This window comes from Plectrocnemia conspersa, unplaced genomic scaffold (assembly GCF_051122295.1).
Source record: "Plectrocnemia conspersa isolate PC_06_02 unplaced genomic scaffold, ASM5112229v1 ptg000014l, whole genome shotgun sequence".
In the NCBI taxonomy this organism is placed as follows: domain Eukaryota; kingdom Metazoa; phylum Arthropoda; class Insecta; order Trichoptera; family Polycentropodidae; genus Plectrocnemia; species Plectrocnemia conspersa.
The window spans coordinates 6,552,900-6,566,050 of NW_028277178.1; the positions used below are offsets into that span (position 1 = coordinate 6,552,900).

The 13,151-nt window shown below is 27.5% G+C and overlaps 2 protein-coding genes across 3 annotated transcripts in view; both read left to right on the forward strand.

Moving 5' to 3' along the window:
- The window catches only part of Nmdar2 (glutamate ionotropic receptor NMDA type subunit 2), a 334,557-nt gene extending 325,721 nt beyond the window's left edge, over window positions 1-8,836 (forward strand). For both annotated transcript variants that reach the window (XM_088203959.1, XM_088203961.1), the window contains 3 exons: window positions 1,558-1,662; window positions 1,728-1,788; window positions 5,279-8,836. In XM_088203959.1, coding sequence (XP_088060085.1) covers window positions 1,558-1,662; window positions 1,728-1,773 — 151 coding nt within the window. In that variant the 3' untranslated portion in view covers window positions 1,774-1,788; window positions 5,279-8,836. The remainder of the gene's footprint in view (window positions 1-1,557; window positions 1,663-1,727; window positions 1,789-5,278) is intronic.
- A 2,982-nt stretch (window positions 8,837-11,818) lies between these two features.
- On the forward strand, window positions 11,819-12,966 carry Aptx (aprataxin). The gene is made up of 2 exons (XM_088203911.1): window positions 11,819-12,386; window positions 12,456-12,966. The coding sequence occupies exons 1-2, from the start codon at window positions 11,945-11,947 to the stop codon at window positions 12,608-12,610; spliced, it is 597 nt and encodes a 198-aa protein (XP_088060037.1). The 5' UTR covers window positions 11,819-11,944; the 3' UTR covers window positions 12,611-12,966.
- The last annotated feature ends 185 nt before the right edge of the window (window positions 12,967-13,151 follow it).

Below are 13,151 nucleotides of genomic sequence, written 5' to 3' on the forward strand. Positions count from 1 at the left end.
GACTGCATTTTCGATGGGAGTGGCCTTGCGGAGGATGCCTTAAATGTGAGCCCAGCCAAATAAAGTTGAAAACTCTTTCTAAAACTGTCACGAGGCATAGTTCAAAACCTTACATCCTTGGAACTCCATGGAGAGAAGGGCTTATGAATACTTCTTAGAAACATATGACACTGATTTTTTTTCGATGAGCACCGCTTTTTATTTTTCCTAGAAAATAGTTAAAATTTAGTCTGAAAAACAGAAAGCAGTTTAAATCTAGTTCCAAGAAACTTCGTTATCTCATTGGGTGCAGCAACGGTCGCCACATAATAATTTTCTAAAATGTATGAAACACAATCCTTGACATTGATTATTATCTGTTTCTATTATATGATCCTTGTCTAATAAATATTCATTAATAAGATATCAATAAATAATAATTAGATTTGTTGAATAACGAGTTACACCAAAAAAAAGGAAGGTTTCACAGAAACAACTGCTGTCGTGCATATTATCTAATATCTATATATCTATTAATTTCTATACAGATTAGAAACATATCATCACCTATATTTCTTCATATTTTAACATATTAAATTTTATTTTGTAGTATAAAAATGGGCCATTTTTTTATGAAACTATATAATAATATGAATTTCCAGATACTAATAAGTTCCATTATTTTATTATATCTGATATTGGTGTTTAATTGTAAAATATATTTCTATGTAATAATTATGTGTTAATTAATATATGAGCATGATTGTGTCTGTGTTATAAATTTTGATGTTTAAGTGTAATTGTAATTATTATACATATGTGTTATATTTACAGGAATAATAATTATTATGTATAATAAAAGATTTTATTGTTATACTATAATGTAATCTGTACGCTTTCTTAAAAAATATAATAAGAAAATACCACATATTATATGGAGCTTTTAGGATATAATTTGCATTCTCAGTAATATAATATTTCATATTTCAAGGAGGTAAGTCTATATATGTTATAAATTGATGTTAGTGTTTGCTTTTACAAATATTTATATATAACGGCCGAAATAAAACAATACATATGGTATTTAATTTCTAGCAGCAAAATATAACATTATCCTAGACATTACACTATTAATAAAAATAGCTGGTCAAACATTAATAACAATTAAATAAAAACAGATATCTTAGATTTTTTATATTGGAAATTATGTACTGTATGCAGATTTTTATCACAAAAGATAAAAAAAACCTAAGTGTTTCCTAATAATGAATGTTTCATCGTTGAATGTTCTATAAAAATATTAAAATATTTTCTTTGTATGAACTTCCACAATATTAAATCAAGGATTATGTATAAAAGCAATTGCTTAAAATTTAATTAGATGACATTGAAACATTCTGATTATTAATATTATAGCTATTATCTATGAGAATTATAACATATTTTTTCACATTGTGTTGAAATATATCACAAAAGTAATCAAGACATTATTGATGAATGATCAATAAGTGTTACTCATATATAATACATACATACATTAAATTATTATTCCATATTAAAAATCCATTGTTTTTATAGGTTAGCAAGTGCGTCAGATTTATTAAGAGCAGGAACAAGAGATATGACAAGAAGTCAACTTCTTGTGTCGGATTACATCGGTGGAAGTGCACGAGATCTTTATCGGTAATTTAACAAAGTCATTTAGAACTATATAATTAATTTTTAATAATTTTATACATTAATTTCAGACCTAATCGGACGACAGAAATAGCGGAAATGGAAACAGTACTGTGATTGCCATGTCACAATGTATGTATAAAAAATATATGAGCCATTGATTTTGAAAGTGGGACCAGTCCATGTTATGTTATTGTTGGATAATTAATGGTTTGCGTTTGAACTGATTTAAAAATATTAGTAAGCAATAATCGACTTACTTTATATAGTTTACGGTCTTTTATCATAAAAATTTCATATGCAATAATTATATTCGCGTTATTTAAACAAAAAACATGTTTTTAATAGAGCCCAATGGACTTACCTCACTTTTAAAAGTAATGATTTTATGTTTTCAAGACTAATTGCAAAAAGAAAAAAAAATTCTGTACTTTTCGATTTTACTTAAACAAATTTGACTTTGACTTTGTATTTAAGTTAAAGATTTTACTACGAAGTCTTTTACCTATTGTATACAGTGCTATATACCCTCTTTAAGAACTTCCCTAGAAGGTCTACTTGATACTCATTTTTGTTTCGTCAAAGACAATGTTAAATATATTCTAGAATCCTAGTGAAGCGATGTACTCCATGTTTGTATTCTAGTGCCTTTTTGCTAGGAGATAAATACAACTCATTGCTTTCTCAACATAGCATGTATTCAATGAAGCACTTTTTGAAGTTGCTAAGGGTGGTGTAGACAATCCGTCAATGCTCAGCGATTATCAGCTGCGAGCAGATTTGTAATAAATAAATAAAAAAAACATTAATTAAAGAAGGCATGTAAGAACATTTTCGTAGGTAATTCGAGGTATAAAAATCACGCAAGAATTTTGCAGCATTTAACTTTGTTTATTGTAATTTTGCCAATGTTGAATTTATTTGGAATTCTGTATTCCTCTATAGCAGGGTTTCCAAAACTTTTTCAGCGACGGAACACTTAGCTTATTTTTTAGGTTGGGTAATTCATAATAGTATAAATAAAAATAAAAAATGTTATTAAAGAAATGTTATTAAATTTATTTAATAAACTTATGTATTATGCAAATAAATAAGACTCTTAATGACTCTGATGATTTTGGGTTCTTAAATTAAAATTTTTTTATATCAGGCACAATATTGGTCAGTTGTATTCTCATATCTGCCGTGGCGTCGAGTCTATTTCTGTATTTTGTTTTTTTTGCAATATATTTTAAAAATCCCGCTTTGCATAAATAGGACGTGGAAAATGGAAGTAAACAAACAAGAGCATGTTTTGACACATTGGGGAACTCTTCAGTCAGACTCGCCCAGAATCATTTAATGGCTGTTCTTTATATTTTTGTTTCTATTCAGTCATTAATTAAATTAACTAAAATCTCATAATTCCTTGCACTTAAGCCCACTGGTTTAACTGTCACAGAAAATGGATTCCGAACCCAGGAATCGTCCTTACTAGTTTTCGGAAAATATTCCAAAAGAGTTATTTTCAAGTTATATAGGTGTTCTAAAAATACTTGTAAAACTTTTTTATCAACTTGAAAATTCAATTCATTTAAACATTTATCCAAAACAGGAAAACAATCAAAAATATTAGATTCAACTGATAAAATCCAAAATTGTAATTTTTTATCAAAAGATTCAATTTTATCTCTCATATTAAAAATTGTAATACTTTTTCCTTGTAATGATAAGTTAACATCATTGCACTTGTAAAAATATTCGCCAGATATGCAAGATGTATAAACTAGGAAGGATTTGTTAAAAATTTGATAAAATGATTTTGCAAATTATTTTGTGCCTTCAAGAAAACTAATAATTCATTTCGAAGTTCATAAAGTCTTAATAGTGCTTTTCCTCTGGATAGTTATCTCACTTCAGTATGTAATAAAAGTGCTTTATATTGACTATCCATTTCATCGCACAAAATTTTAAATAATCTGGATTGCAGTGGTCTAGATTTTACATAGTTTATCAATTTCACGGCTTCTTTGTAACATTTTTTAAATTTATGAAATTTTTTTTAGTCAACAGTGCATGCCTATGCAAAATACAGTGACTGCTAGTAGCTCTTGTAGCTACTTTCAGGATACGTGATACAACACCTTTCATTTTTCCTACCATTGCACGAGCACCATCTGTACAAATATCAGTATACTTTTCCCAGCCTATCTCTCGTTTTGTAATGTAATCATTAATACAGTTGAATATATCTTCTCCTGTAGTTTTTCCATGTAGATACGCACACATGAGTAAATCTTCTTCAATACTATTATTATATGTGTAACGAACAAATACCAATAGCACAGCTAGTCCTGCGACATCTGTAGATTCATCCATTTGCAATGCATATTCACTGCAAAGTCCAAGTCGACTAATTAACTCTAGTAGAAATATCTTTAATGCGTCATGAAACATTTCATTTTCAGTTTTAGCCATTGTAATCATTTGAAATTTGGACTTTTCTAGTGAGTCACGTTGTCTTAAAACATTGCATGTCTTTTCCTTTGTAATCAGAGTGTATCGTTTCGAAGTGCCTGCGAAGTTTAGCTGGAGCCAAAGAACTGTTTGCGAGTATTTTTTGACACAAAACACACATTGCATCAGGAGCATCTGAATTGCCAATATACGTAAATCCAAAATTTAAATAACTTTCATCGTACTTTCGTTTTGGTATGTTCATAGATGACACTAGTTCTTTATTCGATTTTGAAGAAATCACAATTTTTGGATTATTTTCTTCTTCGATGTAGACATATCAGTAAAAGTATTTGGCCTTTCTTTCGTCAAATTTCATGTTTTCAACCAAAGATCCATGGGTAGTTTTTGAATAATATGTAAATTCTGTAATATTTTTTTTTGTCAAAATGTAAAAAACTGTAGCAATCAGACTAAATTAATGTACAAGAAAATCGATTCATCTATATGCAAACTTTATTTAATTAATTTACATTTACAAAAGTATACACCCAATCCTGTTTTAACGCAATAAATTAGTTTCAGAAATTAACACGTAGAATAAAAACGCGTGAAAAATTATCCGCAATAACCTTTTATAAATTTGACAGATTGGATCCCAAGATTGAAAAATCTTGTATAAAAATCACGTACAAGTGAATTTGCGTAAATTAATCGTGTAAAAAGTGGCATTCGTGGCACCAAAAAAATTGCATAAAAGTGACACCACATAAATAAAATTCTCATAACAAGCACTAATATCGTGTGATTAATTAACAACATAAATATTGTTTAAATTCGGTCAAATTTTAAAGTTAAAAAAAAACAACACTGACATATGAAACTTTTCCCTCCAAAATTTATATTTATCAATGTTGAATATTTAACACATATTTTCAAGTTTCTTTATTAGATTTATGAACAATTTTTATATATACAATATTTTTAATGTACTCCAAATATTTGTGAAATATCTATTTAGGCTCCGCGGAACACCTATTTTGGATCCGCGGAACATAGTTTGGGAAACCATGCTCTATAGTTTCATACAATTTTGAAATATATACAAAGAAATAGTATTATATGTGTTGATGTTGTATTTGTATGTCTTTTGAATAAATTAACATATATTTTATCTATGTTTCAGTATGATTTTTTATAAACATGGATTATATAAAATCATTTCAACGCTGTGCACCCATGACTAATGCGAGTTATGAAGACGCCGTAAAAGGTTCAACATCAACTAACATGAAATTGAAAGATATACACACAATAAAACTATATGTAAATAAGATATAAGTGTTAAATGTTTGGATGTGAGCGGTTTAAGAGATGTAATTTCACGGTGATGAAGCTTCCATTATTCTTATGAGATAAATATATATGTATATATATATATATAAAAATCATATTATATATTATTGCATTATTTCTTAATTTATGAATTTTATCAACATTGATGTACTTAGAGAGTTTATACATGTTTATTTCAATGTTATATAGTTATTACAAATACGCCTATACGAATAAGCAAGTCTGTTTTACACGAATATGTGATGCGTTGGGAGGTGACAGTTTTTAACAGATATTTTAACGTAAGGAAGTTTATTTTTCTATACTCTGCCTGATGTTCAAAGTTAATATGAAAGTATATTTGTAAGTGAGGAAGGAAAGAATGATTTATGTCTGTTATTTTTTTTTTAAATTGCATACATTTACAAGAATAAATAAAATTAGCATAATTCATATTTGTATATAGTGATCAATTCTTAGAAATATTTTATTTCTTATTATTGCAATGCGAAACACCGCTATTTAACAAATATGCACATTGAAATTCACTGGTCATTATGGTAAATGTGTAATAAACATGCACATTTCAATTGTAGTGATTGCATAAATGGCAAAGATGATGTATTCATATGGGAAATAAAAAGGTAACCGGCGCTTCCACAGCTTATATAGACGCAACACTACTGGTATGCTTAGTATTGACTGTGCACAATGGACACAGTATAGAAACGTATTCCCTAAATTCATTGTTTATCTTTTGAGCTTTTTTGTAGATCGTACAAAACTTGAGCCTTCCTGATAAAAAAATTTGATAAAACATATAAATCAGTAAATATGATTATTAGAATGGGGTGTCTTATCGTAAATATTTTTTTAACAATAAATTTATAAATTTGGATAGATATTTTTATGTATTACTAGAAGAAAATAAGTTCGGGTATAAAAGCCCACGAAAATACCTCACAGAAAAAGTCCACACAAAACATAACCCACAGAAAAAGTCTTAATGTTCAAGTAAAAAATATTTTGCAATCTTCGTGTGGCCTTTTTTCTAATCATCTATTAGAAAATGTTATTTTTAATTATAATTTATATACATTACAAAATTATTAATCAAATATTATTAAGGAATTGGTTGAAGTATGAAAATTGACTAGAACGAGTTATGGTGTACATATACATAGGTAAATAACTATATAATCATATTAATTTGCATATTTTGAGATGCATTAGAACTTTAACAATCTGAGATTCTAGCAGTCTTACTTGATACTAAAGGAAAATACAGGCTCATTTAAATAAACTAAACTGTGTCAATTCTTATTGAGTATTTTCTTAGATTTTTGAAGTTCTATTGTGCTTATGATTTTGCCTAACAATATAATTCAAATACAATATTTTTATTGCCATATTGACGTGATTGTAAATATTTATATAATATATAATATACGTTAAGAGAGCTGTGCCTAATTGTGGCAAGGTAAATTGATATGGATAACCTTTTATTGATGTGTTTATAATACAAATTAAGATCAATACGTTTTTATTTTCATTTCTCGATATGCACATTCATAAATATGTATCGTTATTTTTTTAACAGTGTAGAAGTACTTGCGTATTTATGAATTGTGTCTATGACAAGACAACATCTGTGATATACATTTATCGCTTTTTTTATTTGTTGTTAATTTACACTTGCCAAAAACTGTTATTATTTATTTTTTAAATCATTAACACATTTCAACACTTCCATCTTATGCCCTTTCTAATCTTTATCTAACGTTAATCTTCTATGAAATGATTTAAGGACATTTTATGAATATTACAAATAGACGAACTCTTCGTTTATTTCGTATTGTAATTAGTAAAAGAAGTAGTCTTTAAAAAAATGGATAATTAACTGCTATTTCTCAGACATATGTACATTATATATGTCCTTGTTTCAAAAATAATATAAAACGACGTAGAGTGTTATTTTTAGCAATATATGTAACAGAGTAAAATCTCTCCTATAAATGTAAGACTGTATATTATATACAAATTATATAATGAATACACTGTCCATAACAAAATGTATCATGTTTGGTTTCGTAGTCACAAAAATGATATAAAAAAAAATATTTTTTAAAGTAAATGTGCTTTAAGCACATAAATATTACAACTAATGTTATGATTGTTATAACAAAATTTTATATGTGAGTTTTTTTAATATACAATTGCTCAAATAAACATTGTATCAAAATTACTAGAATTTGTAATTAATTGAGCTTCTAATACAAAATATTAAAAGCTTTATACTGTACAACAAATATGAGATAACAATTTGTATGTAATTACACACTGAGATTAGATTGTGAGGATCTTAGGTTGACGTTACGCAATTGATGCTCTGATCGATTATTCAAGATATAATGTAGCTCAAAACCGTAGTTGTCATAGGTTCCTAGTTGAGGGAGTGGTCTTTTGGAAAACTTCTTAGCAATGTAAGATTTAAGGAAAATCGTGCTCTCTATCTTTCTTAAGAAAGCAGTCTTAAATTTGGTTCCAATACACAATGTGATCTCAGTAAGATGGCAAATAATCACCACAGTACATTATTTCGTTTTTAGTTAAAATTTCTCTCAATGAAATATATTTTATTGATAATAATACATTATATATATTGTATTTATAATAATCTAAGTTTCTGTCTCTAACTTAATATGGATTTTTAATTAGAAAAAGTAAAGTTTTTAATATGAAAATTATATTTTCTACAAAAATGTTTTTTTAATCATAATCCATAAATTACTAAAGCATTAAATTGTCTATGTCACTACGAAATAAATTATAATTTTGTATAACAAATTCTACTAATATTTTTTTATTATATATCTAAATTATAATTTTGAGGCTTAGGTCTAAATATATGTAATATATACAATGTTTTATAATCTTTAATATTCAGATTTTAATATATCAAAAGATTTGAATTACTATAAAGTTTGCCAAAAATGTCAAAAATTAAATCCGACACTTGAAAAAATAAAATGTTTCGGAAAAAATCTTATTTGCGATCAAAGTGTAATTTTACATATAAATTAATTTATCATATCTTTGTTGCAAAACAGTACGAAATTGTTACATAATATGTAAAAAAATATTATTGCAATTACTGGTCTATTCTTCAACGTCAATGTGAATTGAACCTATTTTTTCTGTAAATATCTTATTTTTCTTGTATCCTCATATCGCTGCAGATATATATATACATTTTTTTTTCTAATTGAAGTTTTCTGTTATGTTTGCACCGAATTTTACGATACAGGTATATAACATTGTAAATAATTACTAGGTTTAAAAGATTCCAAATTGGAAATATTTACACCAATTTAACCTAGACGTATACATAATAAATTGGATTTAAAGAGGTGTTGTAATTATTAAATAAATTATATAAATTCATAAAATGACTGTATGACATTAAACGTATAATATATATTACAGAAAAAAATTAATTTATGTAGCTAGATTAATATACATAAATATCTATGTATGAGAGTAAATAAAAAACGAATTAAAATATAAAATATCAAGTGTTGCATGCAGGTATAAAAAAATGTATATTCTTCTATGTGACAATTTATATTGCAAATTGGTAACTTAAAGTTTTGGAATTTAGTAGATTATATTCGGTAATGATTTGCCAATAAAATCAGATTAAGATATTTTAATATTTTCATAAGCACGTCGTTGAAAATCATATGTTTATAATAAAACACATTTTGTGAGATTTATTTACCGAAGATCAGCTTTAACATTGATAGAGCTTAATTTTCTTCATCACTCTCTACGAAACGTTCAACAATAAATTAAAAGAATAATTGTGCCAATGTGAATTGTTATGCTGTTATTGTTGATATATTGTTAATTAACCGATAAGAGAGAGTGTGTTTGCAGTAAATCGTTTTATCAGCTCAATCAGTCGATTTCCATGGCTGGATAGTATCGACTGTGTTTCACTTTTATTAAAATATTATAAATTATAATTTACTATATGTCTTTAGAAATGGTGTCATAGTAAATATCTGCAAATTAAGATTCAACACACACTTATTGTAAGCTGAAAGTATATTATATAAAATATTATAATATAAATAAATATTAAACGTAATAGATACCATATCTGTCCATTTATATAAATGTGTGTAAATATTATTGTTATTAAATAAATACATACATAATTAATCGATTATGATGATTTGGGTGAGTGAACTTAAGGATGATTTACTGCATTCACATACGACACATTATATTAGCAAATTTGCTAATATTGTATATATATTTATAAAACGACCTTATGTACGATTTTTGCCTTAATGCAAACGATCGTAGACATTAATATTAAAATATTCATATTATTTATGTTTATTATATTTATTTTGATCTCATTGTATGGTTCCTTGTATATTTTTAAACATTTTTTAATGGTAAATGTTATACTGGTATTTGTATTAAATTATAAATGTGGATGTAATTGTATTACATGTATATTTCTTTTATATAAAATATTCATATTTTATTTTACCCCGATTATTTACAAAGTGCAAAATATATCGAAAATAAAAAATGGATAAAACTTATGAAGCTTTTATTTTATGTAAATATATCTTTAAATACATTGTTTAATAAAATGGCAACTTAAAACAATCCATCGTAAGGCCGGTTTCACACGTGCCGGATAGATTTGCCCAGCACCCGGCCGGCGTCGTGTAGTGGAGGTGGTGTTGTATGGGCAGCGTCGGGCCGGCGCCGGGTGAATTCGTCCAGCACGTCTGAAATGATCAGTACTAGCCCATACAACACCACCCCCACTACACGGCGCTGGCTCGTTGCCGGGCGAATCCATCCGGCACGTGTGAAACCGGCCTAACAGTATACATTGGTAAAAGTTTTTATTTTCTGAGTATCGAGTTATATTCTTGAAAATTAAAGGTGATTGCCAGCTCCACTAAATGCTAGTTTGAAGCAGCACTCTTAGGTATTTATAACCGAAAACGAAGTAGGCAGTTCATTTGTAATTTGGTTAATCAACGTGTAAATGATTAGCTGCTTTACGGTTTTTATTAAGATAATTTATTTCATTTAATAATATTGAACTAAAATAGTTTATCTTTTTGACAGATACATTAGTCCTGGGTTGCATAACTTCAGCAACAATTGAGTTTGTAGTATTGCTCGTAAAACAATATTAAAGACTATTTTTTATAATAATGGATGGCTATCCCCTTAAAATTGCGTACATTATTTTGTTATTTGCCCCGTTCACAATTACATTTCATTTGAAAGCTACCTTTATTATTTTTTCAATTTTAAAAAACTATTTACTTTAATAACAATTTATGTATGAGGTTAATATATAAATTATTAATAATAAATGAAAGTTTATATATAATATATCAAAGGGTTAATATTATTAACCCTTTCATCGCATTTGAGGTCTCCAAGCGTCATGATGAACAACATTCAGGTGCAGATGATGTTCCTAGTTGTCATCAACTTTTTAATCTTATATCACATGTGTTTCATATATTTTAAGGTAGAAAATTGATTGAACGGAATATTAAAACCTTTATCTAACGATGGTGCAGGGAGCCTATTTTTATGTATTTATTTAGGTTTAATATGAACAAAACTTGCCGTCACTCTGGTAATACCTACTAACGGTCGCTTTTCTAGTGGAAACACTGGCGGGCTCGCAAGCCGGTGCGGCTCCGCGCCTCGTTCACTCTGTTTATAATAATATTCTAACATGTAACTTCAAACGTAATAAAAATACTTCTGCAAATAATTGCCGCCCGTCGCATCTAATCGCTAAAATATCTTTTGAGATTTGCTTGAAAACAGTTATAGATATATTTGAATTAAATATTTATAAAATAATTATAGGTGTTTGCAATTATCGCTGCCGCGACGCTGCCATTGATTTATCATAAATTATACAGAGCGGGCGAGTAAATCCCTGTCTTTTATATGGCAGAACGTTTTTTTACAGTTTATACTAAATGTTCGACACCAACTTTAACTTTTATGAATTGAAAAACACTTCAGATATAAATTGAAATATTACATATATTTTATGAAGTAACAAGATAAGTTTATACATAAAAAACGCAATTCTAAATTCAATAAAAACTGGGCCGCGTACGGATGTTGTATTAAAAGTTTTTGCAGGCAGTTAAAGGTTAATTTTGTTGTTCGATATTACCCCAATACATTTGTTATTTACCTTATATTGTAAAAATATATAGGTAAAATTTTATATAGAAGATAAGGCTAATTGTCAAATATTTTTCAGCGTTAATAAAAATAAAATGTAGAAGTACCTGTTCAGAAACATCAATATTTTTTTAGTTGGTAGCACTGCAAAGCTGTCAAACGTTCGCTGAGGTTAAACGTCAAATACACGCTTTGTAAATAAATCATTTGAACATCACTATATTGCATTCGATAATATTTTATTAAATAAACAAAAAAAATGTCTAACAAGCCACTACAAGGTATTATCAAAAGTAAAGTGAAAATCGATCCAAAAGGTAAAAAATTATCAAACCATTGGTCCATGGGTTTAGTGAGCGCCATGGAAGATTCAGAACTTCTGATTAGCCAAGACGACATAGCAGTTATCATTAAAGATAAATATCCAAAAGCCAAGCGTCACTTTTTAATACTACCGAGAGAAAACATCACTGGAATATTAAAACTGGACAGATCTCATCTACCGCTTTTGAACCATATGCATGGATTAGCTGCAAGATTAAAAAAGGAACATAATCTCAATTGCAAAATTGGATTTCACTCTGTGCCCAGCATGCAGAGATTGCATCTTCACATTGTCAGTGACGATTTTGTATCGCCTTGTTTGAAGACTAAAGTACATTGGAATTCGTATACGACAGAATTTTTTATGCCTTTTGAAAGTAAGAATATATATATAGTTGTATTTTATATTGAGTAAAACTGTTGTTAATCTTGATTTATTATTATAGAACTATTAAAAATGATCGAAGACAATGGAAAAGTTACTGAAATGTCTATCTCTAGACACAAAGAATTAATGGCCACTCCGTTAAAGTGCCACAAGTGTAAATTTGAACCGAAGAACATGCCGAACTTAAAGGAACATTTATTGACTCATCTTTAAGTTCTTGGAACGTTTATTGACTCACCTATAACTATACGGCTTAAAATTATATTATTAATCTGAGTACTTTTTAACACAAGATATTTGTAAAATGGTTTAAATTTAAAGTTTTTTACAATCATCAGCATAATACAAAAACTTTTAGCAAATGCCTTAGCAAACATTGAAAAATACTCAAGATTTAATACATTTTTTGTTTTTAAATCAGAACACTAAATCCTTCTCAAAATATATGTACATGCAACTTATGAATACTTTACTAATGATATTATATTATTTTATTTATAGTGATTGAATTTGATTATGAAAAAAATAGTTTTTATGTAAAATAAAATATTTTTTTCATATAAACATAATTATTTAAAGTGTTTTTTTTTTCAAATAAATAAAAACAGAAATTGGATGATCATGTTAGTAATAAAATCTAATAAATCTGCCTGTTTTCAACCGATATATAATTTTTCTATACCTTTCACTGTAGATCTTTGCTTTTAAACTTGCATAAAAGATGCAACTAGTGGTTAAATTTAACTGGCAATGA